At 40.2% G+C, this 18950-nt stretch overlaps 1 protein-coding gene across 3 annotated transcripts in view; it reads left to right on the top strand.

The window, feature by feature from the left end:
- The first annotated feature begins 2492 nt into the window (after nt 1-2492).
- tpk1 (thiamin pyrophosphokinase 1) overlaps nt 2493-18950 on the top strand; it is a 71879-nt gene continuing 55421 nt past the window's right edge. The window contains exons 1-3 of one of the 3 annotated variants that reach the window (XM_071522172.1): nt 2493-2524; nt 5151-5235; nt 12643-12717. In XM_071522172.1, the coding sequence (XP_071378273.1) occupies nt 5184-5235; nt 12643-12717 (127 nt within the window). In that variant the 5' untranslated portion in view covers nt 2493-2524; nt 5151-5183. The other 2 variants (XM_071522191.1, XM_071522182.1) reach the window with 2 other exon arrangements.

Here is an 18950-nt window from a genome sequence, read left to right as displayed (position 1 = left end):
GTTTCAGTGAAAACAGAATTATGGTGTCTGAGATAATGTATGTCACACATGAACAAATGAATGAATGAATGAAAGATGTAGCACCTTGCCTTGGGATAATCTGTGTAATTTTGACAATGTTGGAATGCAGGAGTGAGATGCATCATTCCTCCAAGTTTCATCAAAATCCAGTCAATGGTGTCTGGGATATCAAGTGTGATGGATGAACATACACTCAATGAACAAATTATTATATCAAATGGTATGTTGAGGTAAATATTCCATTACACATAGCAGCTTTAAATAAATCAACCACTGACTGTCATTCTCCTGTTAAATGGCACCATTCATAAAACTGCTTCTGACCTTTTTCCATTCTTTACCCAGCCTCTTTCTTTGCTAGCCTACAGTCTCTTGCTCTGTCCTTCACTAATTCAAAATATTGTACTTGGGGAAACCACCCAAGTCCAGGAGACAGAAAAAGTAAGCAAGGGAAAGAGCGAGAGCCTTACAGTGATGGGAGAACGAGAGGGAGAGAAAGGGAATTTGAGAGAGAGAGGGAGAGAGAGAGAGAGAGAGAGAGAGAGAGAGAGAGAGAGATCTGATCAAACATTCAAGTGGTGTGGCCTCGTAAAAAAATCCCTGCCAATGAAGAATGCACTCAGCTTGGAATTTATTCATAGATGTATTTATAATGCATGCCCACAGAATGAATGACTTCTCATGCGTTTGAGCGGAGCATGCGTGTGCGCGTGTGTGATTGTAGCCTATACGTGCCTGTGCAAAGGTATACGTGTGTGTTGTGTGTATGTGCGCGTGTGTGTGTGTGTGTGTGTGTGAGAGAGAGAGAGAGAGAGAGAGAGAGAGAGAGAGAGTTCCTCCCTTGCACAGTCTGTCTGGGAGACAGGACAAGTGCTGATTGATGAGAGAACGTTTGTTTTAACGAGCCTCCGGAGTGGATTCACCTTGAGAGAGATTTGGTTTCTCACTTTACACTGCTGCTACCCCTGTCTGAAGATGGCTGCATACACCATCAGTCTACAGCCATTGTGTGTGTGTGTGTGTGTGTGTGTGTGTGTGTGTGTGTGTGTGTGGGTGTGTGTGTGTGTGTGCCCATGACTATTTGTTTGCCTGTGCGTGTGTATGTGTTTGCTTGGGTGAGTTTGCCTGTGTGTATATATGTGTGTGTGTATGTTTGTGTGAAAATAGAGAAAGAGAGAGAAAGACAGAGTGAGAGGGAATTTTGTGTGTTAGACTGTTTCTGTCTCTGTCTGCGTGTGTGTGTGAGAGAGAGAGTGAGTGAGTGTGAGAGATAGAGAGAGAGAGAGAGAGAGAGAGAGAGTGAGAGTGTGTGTGTGAGAGAGAGAGAGAGAGAGAGAGAGAGAGAGAGAGAGAGAGAGAGAGAGAGATGTTGGTGCAGAAATTGAACCTCTGTGGGTTTCGTTAGAGCAAAGGAGGCCAATACCTTTTTGCCATCAGAAAGCCATTCTTCAGCAAAATGAGGAATGGCTTAATTTCACTGTTATTTCAGCCAGTTGTCGTTGGCACAACGAGAGAATGTGTGACTGTTTTGATTACAGGTTTCAGTCTCCCCACTGTTATTACCCAGCCTACAGTATAGATAGCAGTGCAACACAGTGAGTAGGGAGACTGCCATTAAACTGCCGTTCTGGTTCAAGCATCCACACTGCTGTAGTGTCCTTGAGCAACATACTGAGACCTGGTGCTCTGATCTGCATGTGAAAAAAATCCCTACAGAGATCAATTATGTTATTATTAGACAGTTATGCTATTCTAAACTAAATTAGAACAGACCATTAAAATATTCTACTTCTTATGGCTCCTTGGCATGAGGTAAAAGAGAAAAATGTATACCGCACATGATATAATGCTCCTATGTTTTATTAATTATCCAACACCAGAAAACCTCATGAAGACTCCTGCGTGAGGCGAAACATTTTTTTTTTTTTCTGGAGTGGGATTTTCCTTCATACCAGCACCGACTGAAAAGTATTTTTCTGGGATGTGCATTCTCTTCTAATGTATGGATGAACTGATCCTTTGGGAAAAAAAATGGGGTTCTTGAAGTTTCACAGGTTTGGAAACCCCAGACTCTCAAACGTTTTCATTTCACATGCCCCCAAATACACCCACATTTGGTCCCCACAGGCCCCCGTTTGATCAGATTTATTTCCATGGACTATATTGGAAGATTTTTTTTTTCTGTTATTATAGCTAATGGTGAGAGTGAAGAGTGAAACCTGTGATTAGAGCAGTCATTCTAATCTCATCAGGATAATTCCCAGTGAATTCAATTATGGTGAAATGAAACTATTCCTCCATTTGCTGGAGGTCCCTGGACCCTCCTCAAGGAGCCCTGGGGCTGCCTTTGAGAACCCATCGTTTTAAGAAAAGCTTATTTTCCCACTTTTGGCCTCTAGATGTCCCCATAACATATTCACGCACCTCTTCCATCCTACAGGGAACTCTCTTCGAGCGTTCTCGTCGACTGTTTACAAAATTAACCAGGAACTGATACTTCACTGTGAGTTTTTAATGAATATTTACCAAGAACGAGTATGACAACGTAAAGGTGTGAAGCCGGTTTATTAATAGTGAGATATAGTTTCTGTCTGTCTGTCTTTTTTTTTTGTTTATGAGTGACATAGTCTGCCATTTGTATCTGTTAGTCGGTATCTCTCATGGCACGAGCAGGTGCATCCCGCTTTCCTTCTTGGTTATCATTATTTTTTAGATGTGATAAACGGAGAGAAGCTGTTGAATGGTTATTGCACGACTCCACTCTCCTCCTGCACGTTTGTATACAGCTGCAGTGAAGCGGTTCATTGAACACATGGCCGCTTGTTAACTGCACTTCAAAGGACACGAACAAGTCAAAGTCCATTTCCCAAGCGCAGCCTTGGCTAGTAATCTGTTGCACGGCAGGTTCAACTTGGTCAGTCGGTGTTAAAGGAGCCTGTGATTCTGTAGTCTAATGATGTGCGTGTTTTATCAGGCAACACACCGAGCTAATGTGAGGAGCTGCTACTGTGTAGTGATGCATTCATTCAGCCTAGACTGTGTGTGTGTGTGTGTTTGTTTTCTCCCCTCTCCGAGCATATATGATGAGTGAGCCTGATAAACCCTGGAGGCAAATACACATGTATTGATTGCTTGATCGATTGCATGTGGATTGTTGCTTTTAAAGAAATATTAAAAGCTTGTAAATAATTGAACAAGTTTCAGTCTGCGATAGAATGCTTTGATATTGTAAAGAAATGTAATGTCTCACCCTTGGACCCATTCCACACAGACTGCTATCATTCATTCATATCATTAATCATTCTTTACAAAGAGTGGAAAGACATAGTCTGGTGTGTTGTTAGACTGACTGACTTTTGGATCCATGTTTTGAAAAAAGAAGTGAGTTGCCATCACATCAGATACCCATGCAAGCAAATATTTGGATGGACTGCTTATAAAATCATATGGGGATATTCAGGGTGAAAAATGAATGCAACACTACTCTCACATATTCATATTCACATATTTCTGTGTGATTCATGCAAATGTTAACATTGATATAGAACCAGAATCACGGTAAAAATGAATGGGAATCAATAAGCTTGACTTGGTACATCTGAACATCTGTGATGAACATTAACCAGCTTGACTAACAGGTATGACTATTTTACCATCCACTCAGTTAAGTTATTATGAAAGTGGCTGCTATTATAACACTGCTCGACATCTCCCTTAATGTTTTTAGGGTCAAGGTATGTGAGTAATGCTGATAAAATTCCACTTTAGGGCAGTTAAAGTTCAACTTATTGGCCTAATTAACATAGCCCAGTTTAGTGTGAGTCTGAAGTTCAACTGAGGTTTGTTTAGTCTTGTGAAAAGCATCTAGAAACCGCTTTCTTCTCTCTCTTTTTCCTCATGTTTTACTCTGTTCTGCTGTGAGTTGACTGGGTTGTAAAGTTGAATGGTGAGGCTGGGCAAGGCACCCCATGTTTTCTTTCTTATCTTTAATGGCGATAAACTGTAAAATAGGAAGTTATGGATTGCTGTTGTTACTGTATGGGTGGATACAGCAAATACCTACTATATGCACAGGATGTAGGCCTAAGGGAATTGCAACTGTAAGAATATAGGTTTGTAACTCAACAATTTGACAATTTCAGAAATTAGATTTATTGTTGTGTTGTGTGACTGTATTCTTGGCCTTGTATGGCTTTCCATTCAAATAAATCAATACAAATATGGTCATAAAAACAGTTAGATTTATTTAAAATTGAACATTTCAAAGAAGCATTTTTCTCAAGTGTCAAAAGAGTTTAGGGCTTTCAAACTGGCAAAGGCATATACTATTCATATTACAATATAAATACTTTCATGAAATGAAAAAAGATAAAATGAACTTGTTAACTATATTTCATTGTTACAGTCAATTTAAACTGGAAAGGACCTTACCATTAAATTCATGGGTCCGTCTAACCTTACTATTGTCTAGAAATTGCCCACCATTACAGCTACAGTTTCTCCCAATTTCATCATCATCTTGTCCCACAGTTCCAACAAAGTCACATCGGAGCAGTGCAGAATTAACCCCAGTCAACTGAAACAGTCTTAGATCTCACAAATCGCTACGACCTGCTGCCACACGCTGCTGCAGGTTATGTTGTTGTTATGTTGTGTCAGCCCACATAGTGACAAGTTGTGTTCTGATGTAGCAGAAGGTGTAAAACCACTAGGAGCCAAATAGTCTAAATATTCTCTGGATTTCATGGGCTGTTAATCATTAATTATGCTGGTTATTTTTGCCAAATATATATTTTGGCTCCTAACCAACATGCATAAGTATTTCAATCAGCCAAGCGTATGCTGAAGGGACTTGAGGGATTTTATGTTGAAGGCAATGGCAGCATATCAGCTTGTAACTATGTACAGATTTAGTCTGTGTACACACATGTGCATGTTGTGTCATATGTGTTTGTTTCAGGGGGAATAATTACCCTGGAGGAAGGCTTCAGGCGAACTGGGAGGAGAGACAAGCTGAAGAGGGGCTTTCTTTGATCAGATGAAGCGACACATTGAATGATAGAAAGAAAGAACGAAAGAAAAAGATAAAAAGCAAGAAGGATAGTGACAGTATCCCTCCTCTGTTCCAGGTGAGTAGGCCGATTGAAGACGGGTTTCTGTGGATGCCGGTCATGGATGAAGAGTTGGCGCCTTTGGACTGCCTGCTACCCTCAGGTACTGTGCATAGGAAAACACACATATTCACCCAAGCAAGGGTGCTCATGCAAACACACACTCCCTTGGTGCAAAACACACGCTTACACCCAGTCAATCAAATACACATGTGCTCGCACGTACGCACACACACGTACAGACACACACTCATAAACACAAGCTACCCCCCACACAGACACCCACACACAGAGACCCAAGCACAAATGATTGGTATGTGTGATCAACACACACACACACACACACACACACACACACACACATACATCACTGTCATACCTGTTTTCTTCTCTCTACCTCTCCCACACACTCTGACATACATAAACACTCCAGTGGGAATTAAAACTCACAAACCACTGGCAGTTTCATGACAACTGTGTGTGTGTGTGTGTGTGTGTGTGTGTGTGTGTGTGTGTGTGCGTGTGTGTGCGGGTGAGATGCACCTGCATGTGTCTATTGCTAGACTATGTAAATAATGAGTCTTTGCTATAAAGAAGGCTTGATGGTATTTGCCTTTAATGTTTGCCGTTTGAAAAACCAGGCCGAGATGAACCTAACTAATTCTATAAAGTGGCATTTTGTTTATTTTAAGCGATGGAATATTTCTAAAAATATTAAACGTAACTCCTCACTGAAACACCTGTCATCATATAACTCCACTTTGCCCCACCACAGCATTTGAAATCTGATGTCTACATCGTATTGAAAAAAACCCCAAACTTGCTTGTACTGTAGCTCATAAATCTCTCTCCCAAAGGCGTGCAGCTTATCACAGTTGCGCAACTTGTTTGTAGCAAGATTGTTTGGCGAGATTGGTGTGAAGGCTAGCAGCAATGTCAGAGACAACGTATGCCAACAAATATCCACTGGGGGCTGTTCTTAAAAAGTCTAAAAAAAAAAAATTCAAACCCCCTCTGGTCCAAAAGTGGTCAACACTGACTGGCCTACAGACATAAGACCCGAGCTTTCACAGAGCAGAAAACTGGCTATAGCTGCCTTTAGCCACTGCTCTGAGGTCAAGGTTTAGGTAAGCTCCCTCATGGTTGGCTGTGCGGAGGAAGGTGAGCTGATTGGAGATCTGAGCCTAAGGGCAGGTTTTACCCAGAGCTGCAAAGGTCAAGAGGATTGTACCGCAGTCAGGCCTGTAGGGCAAACAGCAGGTACATGGAGTCCTCTCTGTCTCCTCTCTCTGTCTGCTATTATGGCTACAGCTACACTTGCTATTTCGACACAATTTTTGAGATCTGGTTCTGAAGATCAGATTTTATTTAAAGCTGCACTAGGTAAGATTTTGATGTAAAAATACACCCGTCTTATCAGCCAGCATCCCACTCCCCCCTTGAATATTCTATAGATGCATGCTATTTGCATTAGATCTTTTGCCTCTCTCATCCCTTTGGTATCCATTGGTATAAAAATTCCACTGACTGGCCGGATTGGTAAACATGAGTGTGCTGTGTGCTGATGTTGTGTTACATGATTCCTGGGTATTGAAGTCCTTTAAGGAAAAAACACCCTTGAATACTATTACACTAGATATCATCAATATGTGATGTTCAGTGCATTCCAGGAGATACTTTGTGATGAAATGTTATAATTTACCTTCTTGGTGAACCCACTTTCACCTCAACCTGCCTCACCTGCCTACTTCAGTTAGTGTTTCCCAGAATGCCTTTTGACAACCTCCAGAGAACTAGTTTGTGAACATTGAGGCATGTCTTTGTGCCCCTTACTTAAAACGCAGCATGTCTTGTGGCTGCATTGCATTATTTTCTGTTGAGGCTACTGTCAGAGGAGAAAGCCGTATCTCTGCTTCTCATACTGGGTTTGCTCCCTGTATGATTGTTGTACAAAATAGTGCGTCTAGAAAGAAGCCCTTACCCTTGATGCTTACCGCTGATGTTTTAGATAGGTGAAAACATTTCTGCTGTCAAACCTCATTGTAGCTGTGCTGGAAATATCTTGACGTGACATCATGTTGTCTACAATTGGCCGTCCATGAGAATAAGAAAAATACACCGTGAAACAACAAAATATCTAAGGTTAAAGAATTTTAGGATGGATTTTTCTCCCACTCTCCATCTCTTTACATTGGTTGTATGCACACTGCGAGAGGAATCCATCCGGACTAGACAGAATTTTGAAGATCCAATGTGAGGAAAAATCTGCTTTTTCTTTTTCTGTGCCTCCAGACTGTAACATAAAGTGTCCTGGCACGATCAGATGATAAGTCACATTGAAATGACAAGAGTGACCGGAGCCTATTAGTGCTGCATTCATTAAAGCTGTCAGCCTGTATGTCTATATGTCTCTCCATGCCTGCCTTTCTCGCTCTCTCGCCCACCGTCTCTCTCTTTTCTTTCTTGCTCCCTCCTCTCTCTCTCTCTCTCTCTGTCTCTTGATTGTTGTTGTTGCTTGGCTGTGTATCAAACCGCTGTAATCAGCTTGTTGGACTACAGAAGCTGCACTGTATTTGAGTTGGTGTGTGTTCGTGTCTTTTTTTGTATGTACTGCACATGCTTATGTGTGTGTGTGTGTGTAATTTGTGTGCAGTACAGGAGTGGTGTTGGTCTTGATTTTCCATGCTTGTCCAAGTCAAAAATCAATAACAATAACAAACACAAAGGCCAACATCAGTCAGGAAACATTCAGGGAGTTATCAGGAGGTGTGAACCATTTATTGAAACAAATGTTCACACTGTTGTATTCAGCATTAAAGGCCAAGCTCTTCAGGGTGCTCCCTCTACAAATCCAAGATGTATGCTAAAGATTTGACAGGGAGTGCAAATAATCCGCCGCTGGTTGCATACAGAGCAGAACCAAGCAGACACACATCCTCCAGATGATACAGTTCTGTCGATATAACTGTCACTTGTGTGCTATCAAAGGTAAAGTGGCGGGATGGAGACTTGTCTGTGATTTCCCAAATGATAGACTTTGAAAGTCTTTTTTTCTCGACTGTACAGTATTTTTGAAACACCTTTTCCAACAGATAAGCTTGTATTTCCATGTCTTTCTTTTGTTTGATCTCTTACAGGAAATGTTTATCTATACTTTTAGTTCTCTTGGTGGAGAATTTAAAAACTGCCTCTGGATGTCTGCATTTTAAAGTCCCTAGCGTGCACAGATAGCCTTTTTAAATTTCAATGTTTTTATTATAAATGCCTATTCCTGGAAAATCTACGTGCTTGAGTATGTCTCTGCAGTTTGGGTGTGTATGTGTGTGTTTGTGGTGTTAGTACTGTCTGGCACTTTTAAAAGCATCCCAAGGTGACATTCCTTTCAACAGCGTGCGCAAAAGGCCATGCACCTCATCGTGTGTATGTGCACGTGCGAATGTGTATATGAGTGTGTGTGTGAGTGTGCGAGAGAGGGGTTGTCTAAAAAGTCACGGCTGGTTGAGTTTGTCTTTTGTTCTCTGTACACACCTAGCCAATTAAGAGACAAGACTGACAAATCTACTCCTCCTCCTTCTCCTTCTTGCCCACCCCTCCTTGTGTCCTCCTCTCTTTTCTCTTCCTCCTCTCCATCTCTTTTCCTCTCATCCTCTCTTCCCCTCCTCTTCCTTTTGCCATAGACTGCTGGTTGACTTTCTTATTTGAAATGACCTTCCAGGGATGTGAACTTTTTAACAACATTAAGCCTGCTGCAGCAACAAAGTCACTGTCTCATACACATAGTGTTTTTTTTTCATACTTTCTCAGCCAAGCCAGAGGGGACAAAGTTTCCCAAAAAGCATCTATTAGAGCTGAGGGTATGGATTCACCAGTGGTGTCTTTTTCAGGACACAAGGTGAATAGGTGGCAAAATGTTTCAAAATGACCATGAGAACTTTATGAAAACTAAGGTATATTTGACTCCCTTGCTACTCGTAGTGCAACAGTAGCGCATCTGACTCCAGAAATCATGTTGGTGAAACTCTTTGACAATTTGGGGAAACAGGGTGGCTAGAGAGAGTATCCATCAGCTCCCCCTGTCCTTGAGCAAGACAAGGAATCCCTACCAGCATCATATCCCTAATAGCTGACCTTGTGCTCCTACTTTGTAGGGCAGTTCCCAAGAGGGATCAATGAAGTATCACTATCATTATTATTATTATTCATGGGCCTCTTGTTGGTTTTCATGATTAATTTCTTTATTTAAACAGAGGAAAAGATGCAAGCTTTTATTAGATGCATCCAAAGATCTGTACCATAAGATGATCTTTGGCCAATTGTTTGGTGCTGAGATTATTTTAGAGCCAACATGCCATTTGTAAACTGGCATCCAAATGTAAGTAGTTTGGGAGAGAGGGAGAGGGATAGTTACATTGTTGCAGTCATAAAAGCTTGCTTAAGTGTGCATATGCATTTTGGCATTGCTACAAAAAAGGGAAAAACTCTAAATGTGGGTGACAACAAATCTCTCATAAGAGCAGACATGAGAGGAAAAGCTAAATTGGGAGAAATTAAAACGGCTAAGTGTGAAGGCGAGGGGAAGAGAGGTGGTGCTTTAGTCTTTGGTCCATTAGAGCTTTTCTAGCAGCTCTCTTTGGTCCATTTTCAATTAATGGAGAGTTTCCCATTATTTTTTTCCCATTACCTGTGGATAGAAAAGTTTAGATTCTGAAGCATTAGTCACTGGTTCTGCATTAGCAGCATGGCAAAAGAGAGACATAAAGAAAGACAGATGGAGGGTTAAGAAAGGAAGGGAGACATGAATGTGAAATGACACACGGTGAGACTTTCACAATGATGCATCGAGGTACATTGAGAGAGAAGAGAGAAGGAGTGCAGTTATGAAACCCAGCGGGTGACCGTTATTTTAGCACACGCTGTTCTGAATAGGCTTTACTCTATTGTCGTGTAGTTACAGTCGGCGTGTCACCAAGGTCAAGCTATTCAAATGAGCTTTGATGAGATAATGCTTGTGAGCCTAAGTGCACAGATTTCCCGGTCTACAATTGCGATTATGACAGTGATTGTGACCCCCAGCCGAGGAGAGTTGAGGTACTTTAGCTGAAAGCACACAGTTACTTGACATACTGCAGGTTACCCAAATTATGCATGCACACACTCCCACACACATACTAAAGAATATGCATGAGAACGCCCCACTATTTTACAGAATATTCAACCTATGCATAACCACCCCTATATTCTGGATGGGATTTGTCAGGTAAATCAGTGAGTCAGGTAATGTAGTGGCAGCAGAATTCAGTGATTACAGTCCTGTGCAAAATAACATTATTTAATAATTTGATGAATGATTATTACAGGGTGCACATTGCTGCAGGAGTAGTAGCAGTTGCTTAAAGGAAATAAATGAATGTGAAATACTCACTAACACGTTTTCATCATTTCAAGGATATTTTTCCCCCCGCTAGTTGCCTTCAAAAAGCCGAGATTTGTACATAAAATACAGGGAGACAACATTATGCGATGTATTGTCAAGATTACAACAAGGATAGATGTGTTTCATCATAAAATTGCCCTGAACATTGATTAACAGCTGAAAGAAGTAAGTTTAGTGTTTCATCCCCCTTCAAGTTAGGATGAATAACCTCTTGTATATCAGAGAACTCTCACTTCTTCTGTCAGATTTTGAAGGCTATTGTCTGGATCATCAGTCTGGATTTTTTGCAAATTACCAATACTTTTTGCAGTAATTTAAACCCCCAAAAATGTAATTTTGACTCGCTGCATATACTTGCCAACAAAGCAACATCCATGTGAGTTCAATTTCTTGAGCTTTTTTTGTCTGTGTTGAAAAGGTAGAGGGTAGAAGGTAGAAAAAGTAGAGCTAGGACTTGGTGTACAGTGAATGCATTTCCAAAACTGAAACCTCTCCTCAGTGATTTTAGGGAATAATAAAATTGTAATTTACTGAATAGACTTATTAGATTTAAATGACCCATAAATTAATCCCATTCAAAAGGTCCTTACAAACGGGTCACCTTTTCAGAGCTTTCCAAACTAAAAACTCTTATCATCATGAAAAAAAGGTGAGATAATGCATCAATCCTTTTATTACCAAAATCCATTGACATAGGTTAAGCAGTTTCACAATCGTTTACTTTGAAAGTCAGGTTTTAAATGTTTCCTAATAAAAAGAACAGAAAGAAAAGGGTTGCCAATGAATGGGAAACACCTCGAATATTCTACATTAACCTTGGTGTGCATTAGTCAAAGTATTAAAAAGCTGAAGTTGCGTTACCTCGCCTGGCCTTTATAGCCTGTCAGCGTTGCAGTCTACATCACCTTATGTTCTTCAGCTAGCTTCTGTTTGTCCTCACACTGGTGTGGAGTTTTAGAAGTTAACCAAATGAAGCAGAGAAACTGTGTTGTTGATAAACGTTACTTCATCCCTGTGAAGTTGACCTTAAATTATCTTCAGTTACCTTAACGGCAGACATCTGCCGACATCACAGATTTGGGAGACAGTCGTGACTTGTCGACGATACAGATCATACTGTCAAAGAGCACAGGGAAATAGTTTCAGTAACACCAGCTGTATTACGTTCTCACATGACGCCTACATCCACAGTCAATTGGAAATTTCTTGTCAAAAGATAACTTTATTGGAGTGTCATATTTTATAGACCTATGTGGGCAGATGGAGCACAGCAGTGTTCTTACATGCAAGGTCATTATCGTTGAACATTAAGAATAAAGCATAAAGACACACACACACACACACACACACACACACACACACACACACACACACACACACACACACACACACACGTGTATAAGAAAAGCAAAGCCACATAGACAGAGGTCATCTTCCATCTAACTCTCTCTTTGTGCGTACCTCCTACATCCTCAGTAAGAAGGACATTTTTAGCTGTAATTGGGCATTAAGTCTCTGTTGCGTTACCTGACATCTTGTTAATTATGTAGTCATTTCCAACTTCTCATATCATCCACTATTTCAGCAAATGTCTTAGCTTCACTGTGGATAGCCTCACAATACACCAATTTAACACCCATTTAACATATGACATACAAAATGGAGACATTTCAAAATAAATAACTCATCGTCTGATGTCGCAAACAAACCACTTTCGGCGTAATTGGATCAGGTGGAGAAAGTTTTGAACATTCATGAAACGGAGGTGCTACATCCTGACTCGTTTGAAGTTGCTTCTGTTTTTCATCCTCACTCTAATTATCCTGGCTCTGTGTGACGCATGATAATGACCTCATTATCACGGCTTTGTTTTAGTTTTGTACTTAATTTAGCACATTCAAGGCCACAAACATCGACCTCCAATCGTTGTTTACAAAGTCTGTTTTTTGAACGTACAAATGGTGATGTGTTCTCTCTTCGCGGTGTTTGCTATTTGACCATTATCCGCTATCTTCTGTCTATCTGTCTGTCTATCTGTGGTTTATACCTTTACCTCTCTCCCTCTCCTCCCTCCAGGCATACAGAGGATCTGCCTGATCGTTCTGAACCAGCCTCTGGATAAGGATTACCTGCACATCCTCTGGAGTAAAGGTAGATACCTCAGAGATCACCAACACAGATCACGCAAGCCTCTTTAATATTGCTTAGATCCCAGCTACCACCCATCTGCATCGGTTTGCGTCGAGCACGTATTCCCCTGTTGTTTTTGTTGAACTCTGCTCCCTCTCCCGCTTAGCCCTCGCCGCTCGAAATCTTAATTGCTACCATGTCATTGAAAATGCCCGCTCCCTGCCCTCTGCCCACAATTCCTGTGAGAAGTATTCTAATGAAGGTGGAGATGGCATCACTTTCTTCAGGAAATAATGTTCCTTTCTGGAGCAGTTTGATTTTAATGACTCACGTGGCTCAGCGCTTTGTATCACCCACAGCTACATGACCTGAACAGTAGTTATCCTGATTCACCCTCTGCTAAACAAGATAATTTTATACAACAGCGATTTCCACTGCATTTATACTTTGAAGGCCCACTCTGTGCAGTATGGCCTTGTAGCTGCGCCACTGACTTTTGTTTCCATAGTGATTTAGTAGAATGAATTTTTGAATCTGAAATGTACTACTAATAATAATAATAACTATTTATATAGCACTTATCAAAACAGAGTTACAAAGTGCTTCACAGGAGCAACAGGACAGCTGTGATAGAAATAAAAGCTTTAAAACATAAAACAAAATACATAGAATAAAACTCTCCAGTATATTAAGCGTAAAACAACACAATCAAGATATAGGGGAAAAAAATTAAACTTTCAAAACAATTTAAAAGCATGGAAAGTGTAATTCAAGAGTTTGAAATAAAAGCAAGTCTAAAAAAAAATTTTTAAAAGAGATTTGGAAGATGCCATCAGGCTAGCCTGATCTCCTGTGAAGCACAGCTAAGACAGCAGTAATATATTCTTTCTGGCTGCACCATTCTGCACTACTGCAGTCTAGAAATACTCCGCTGGCTCAAACAAGTGTACAATGAATTGCAATAATCAAGGTGTGATGTATGAATTATTGTTTCTGGGTTCTTCACAATTTTTTGTAACTGTAAGAAACAAGACTGTGCACCTATTTTCACGTGTTTATCCAAGTTTAGTTTGTTATCAAAGATGACTCCTAGGTTTTTTGCAATTGGAGATAACATTATGTGAGAGCATGACAGTATGTAACAACTAAGGATTAGCATGCATTTTGAGACTGTGCTTTTATACTGGTATAAAACAGATTTGTATTTCATCCCCTCGGTTTGCTGCCATTCCACAACCACAGGTTTTGTTTTTTTGATTTTTTACAAAAAATGGGCCTCATCACTGAACTTTGCATCACTGAAAATTGTAAAATCACAGAATTATGCATAAAATTATCAAAATGTTCCGCAGTTGCATATACCCACCTCTATATGTCACTGATGGACGACTTCAGTCTCTCCCAGTCTGGCTTCCAGTCTGAGTTCCCCAGGACGCTTTTCCCCACCCAAACACAATAAGTCAAAACTAGAGAATTTTCTGTAGAGTAAAGCACAGTTTTACAGCTGGTCCAAATGTTATTACATTGATTTATATCAAGTTTTCCTCTTTATTGGCTTCTTACTCTATAATAACTATGCCAATAATGTAATTCTGATTGTTAAAATGTCACCCTTTGATTAATTGGTTATATAGAACATGACTTTAACCATAATATTTTTACAGTTTTTTGTTTTTGTTTTTCATTACTTATCCTTGTATTCAGAGGTTTCAAATAGTATATTACATAATAGGGGCCAATATATATTTTTTTAATTATCAATTATTGAATCAATAGGTGTATTTTGATTGAAGTTTTTCTGATTAAAAATGGGTCTACTCTAAAGTTAAATGAGCCTGGGTCATATACAGTATACCCAAATATCATATGGTCATATGAATTGTGTGTATGCAGTCTATCCTCCAATATTTTCATGTCTCCAGGCTCCACAGTGCAGAGCCATACCCTACTGTATCTATTACAGCCATTTTACCTTAGCAAGCGAGAGAACCTTTTACAGCAATTGTAATTGTCTCACTTGTCTCAATTTTAAGGATGGCAAACTCTGCACACCTATTCAGGTTCATTCAAGTTTGTATGCATTCAGTGCAGATAATTAGTTGGTAAATAATGTGATCTCAAGCAGTGGCAGTCAGTGTCCACTCCACTCAGCAGGGGAGTGAGTGGGTCGATGTCAACAAACATGACCCAGGACTGCTGCTTTCAGAACGTGGGTGTTTCAGTCATGGCAAATCCACTTCTACTTCAACGAGGCTTCTCAGTCTTTCTCCTACGAGGGAAAAGCGTCTGGTTAGTCCAGCACACAGATAGATGGGAAATACAGAGCAGGTGTGACTGCATAGCATGGGATTGTAACCTGTACAGTCGCAGTACATCAACACCCCAACACCCGCTTCCCAGACAAGCACATTTGTCCACTCAGTCTCTGGCTCTACTGTAAAGATTTTCTCATTATTGCTGAACCCTTACTTAACTATGTAAAGTTGACTAAGAGCACATCCTAGTTTTCAGCTACGGCCTAGGGGAGTAAAGCCCACGCAGAAGAAGGACTGCACACACATAGGCTACACATTCAAGCATGGGAGCTGCGCCACTGCAGCATTTTTGGGATTAGAGTTGTGTTCAAGGGCATTTTGATAATGGGAAGAGCATTGCTCATTCATTTGCCCCACCTAGGTCTTTCCCATCTAGTCTAAGGGATTCAAAGAGAATAAAAAAAAAAATGAAATGGAAATTCAGAAAAGACAAAACCCAAAAGTTCAACATCAAAAGAGGAAAAGCAAGTTTTTCAAGGGGAGGAGAGTTCCAGACTCCCCGATGTGTCGCTTATGTGATGTGCCGATGCATAGCAGACGCGCCACTTGGTTGTGATGTATTAAACATGCGACACTGACTCAGAGCCTTCAAGCCAGACAGTGCCATGTTAACTTCAATTGTCTCTATCCCACAACAGTTTTTTCTTCCTGTGGTGAACTGATCAGAACATAACTGAAATGAGTTGAATTGGACTCAGACAGGCTGAGCTGAGCTGAGGTGAACTGAATTGAACTGGACTAACCTGACCCAAGCTGAACTCCTTACAGTAGCTAAACGTGTGGTTGTTGTTCTATCAAGTACCGAGAGGACAGTAGTGGTTATGATTGTGTACAAATTCATTGTGTTCAGGTACAGGCATTGCATGAAATTGGACAAACAGTAATGTAATAATGGAACTATGTTTAGGCTACATGTACATTATAACATTTCTATCTGTAAGTGGTCTTTATTGGGATGGTATTAGTATTTGTTGTATGTTTCTATTGTTCAGTGCTTTAGTGACATTTCATGAAACAGAAAAGTTATTGCAATTTCATCTACTTGCAATGAACTTGCAAGACAACTTTTTAATAAAGGCAAAGTAATATTTACATCTAATTAATTATACACAATTACAAGTAAAAATTGGTTACTGGTAGGTCTAAATAAAAGTACAATGAGTACAATAGCATTATTCTACCAGACTGCAGCCAGCTCCTTGTGTTGCATATTATTATTGTAGTTGGTTTTGGTACGTTTCAGTGCAGTTGTTATTACTTTGTACTTCAGCAAAACTACATGGATTGTGTTGATTGTGTGATTCTGGACTGGTGTCTTCACTGTGGCAGAAGGTTCTTCATTAGCATCTTCTTCTGTAATGTTGGGTAGATCTTTTAGAACTCTTTTAGAATTAGAACTTCTCAATAAACACATAACCTTTAAAATACACTTCGACAAACAGATGTGTGTATTGACATTGAAGCATTTAGGTTACATTAACTTGAACTTACTGTCGGATAGAAACATGTCAGCTTACTACTTTACTACTTACTACTTTACTTTCTACATCATCTGGAACCCTATTGAAGGAAACACAGCTCTTTTGTCCTTGTTGATGAATACAGCCATATGCAGAACACAAAATCACACCATTTTTATGCACTTACTTTCACTGTACTTTGCTTGTGTGATTGCTTATGATTTCCATCGAATACCGTCCAGTATGTTGGAGTAAACATTATGCGTCATGTGACTGCACGCTAAGACACCTGCGCATGCGTAGTCATCTGCCAAAAATACAAACCTCTTTCAACATTAGAACATGGTCTGAATGTTAACAGAGGGACTGCATGTTCAAAGGCACGCATAAAAAAAAGAAATCCAAGGATTTGGAAATGTAACTCATAAAACGTATGTAATCATCGAAGAGGCCTTGTAAACACAGTAACTTTGAAGGGAAAAGTGTGATTACAACCTCAAGAGATTGAATTTTAATTAACATCGCTTTGATATTCTTATCATCCCAGCAAAACCTCAAGAGGCACCTGAGCTCTCTCATGGCGCAGCAGTCACATGGTTTGATAGAAAATTGACAACAGCAACACATCTCCGCTCGCTGCTCTTTGCCTTTGTTGATTACACTAGAGAGGAAACCAGATGACCCCTAGAAAATATTTAACAGCGTTTCTTCATCTGATTAAATCCCAAAAGTTGTCTGCTGAGCCAAGATAAGGATTCTCTGAGGAATCCATTGAGGGAGGAAAAAAAAACCTTATGATTTTGATTCCTTCCTGCTAAATTCATTGGGAATGGTCTAATTGACGCTAAATATGATCAAACTCTTGCATTGTGCATCCACTGTAAGGGGTAGGGGCAGCTTTGAGTTGAGCTGGACAATACTGCTAAATAAAAATCATATTAGTTTATTTTATGAATATTGTAGTTGTAAAATTAATTGAAACAATTGGATACACATTTTACACACATACTTTAAAAAAGCAGAAAAGCATGTAGGTGTGGGTGTCCGTGTGTTTGGAGGAGGTCTTGCTTGACATGCAACTTGATTTATAGGCCAGGGATTCTGTACAGCACCAAATTAACTTGTTCAAGGACCTGCGTCAAACCAAGAAGTCAATATTGTGATGTCAGTGGGTTTTTTTTTTTTCCTTAAATTGTGCAACTATTTTTGAGGCTTGTTTTAAGGCAGATGTTCACATTGTCACCTTCCCTCCCTCTCTCCAACTATTCCACCAGACTGTTGCTGAAAACGAGAATCATGGTGAAAATAGGTTTAATAAGATTGTCTGGCCTCTGCCAGTGTTGTGAGATATTCTACTCTTAATAGATGGATTAACCTAGTGGTGATAAGTGTACGCTGATGCTTCCATCTGGTTTTCTAAATCCGAAAATTTGAGCCGCTTACATAAACTGTTAGCTTCCAAGCAGTGTGTTGCACTATCCTAGTGATACATGTGACATTCTACCATCTACAAATGCAGGATTTTATTTATTTATCTATAATTGCTATATAGGAAATAATCATAAAATAATTTTTCAGTTTGCACAGCTACAATTTTGCAACAACAACCCAGAAAATATATATACTAAACATAAACTATGGAAAATTGTGTATTAATAAATCAGAAATGGTTCATTATATGCATTTTTTTTATGAATAGTCAGAGACTGGTATCAGCTGACGATTTTCCAGACAGAGATTCATGAATTTTGTAACTGCAAGGCTGATGCAGTAAAAAAAACAGAAAAGGCTAAAAAGATAAGGCTACTACTTTTTTAAATGTTCCAGAGAGATTTTGGGGTGTTTTTGAAGTGCCACAAGCCTGTGGTGTGGATGTCAGAAAATGGCTACTTTTCCTGATCTGAATTTTCCTCTTGGCAGTAACGCACGTGGGACTTGGAGAAATTTTGATGGGATGATTTTAATAGTGTGTGAGTGGCAGATCTCAGATCTTTCGCAGTTTGATGGTAAACACGCTTGTAGCAAGTTTATCGTTCCTCACTTGATATGCCATGTATTTTTAATGGTGTTTGCGGGATAGGCAGATGTCAGAAGGGAAGTGTGTGTGTGTGTCTTGAGTGTGTGTCACTCTCCAGATGGTTGCTCACCTGGAGGCATCCCAGCCAGGTCTCCACCCTTACAGACACAGATATCCCACCCACACACATATATACACATGCACATGCACACACACACACACACACACACACACACACACACCACTCTCAGGTCCTCTGATGTGCTGCCCCTGGGCCCCCTCATCACCTCTGGGAGAGGTAGAGCAGCAGGGAGCAGGGGAGAGATGGAGGGATGGAAGAGAGCGACGCTGATCAAAGGGAAACTCATTTACAGGTGCCGAGTCTGATCCTCTAGAACCAGGCTGCTTATCTTTCTCTCTCACTCCCTCACTCACCTCCTCACTCACTTCCTCACTCATTCA

This window comes from Centroberyx affinis, unplaced genomic scaffold (genome assembly GCF_046629955.1).
Source record: "Centroberyx affinis isolate AG114_WGS23_722 - 3 ecotype Tasmania unplaced genomic scaffold, CSIRO-AGI_Caff_v1 ptg000085l_1, whole genome shotgun sequence".
NCBI lineage: Eukaryota > Metazoa > Chordata > Actinopteri > Beryciformes > Berycidae > Centroberyx > Centroberyx affinis.
The sequence above is the reverse complement of the archived record's forward strand: the minus strand, read 5'-3'. Positions and strand labels throughout refer to the sequence as shown.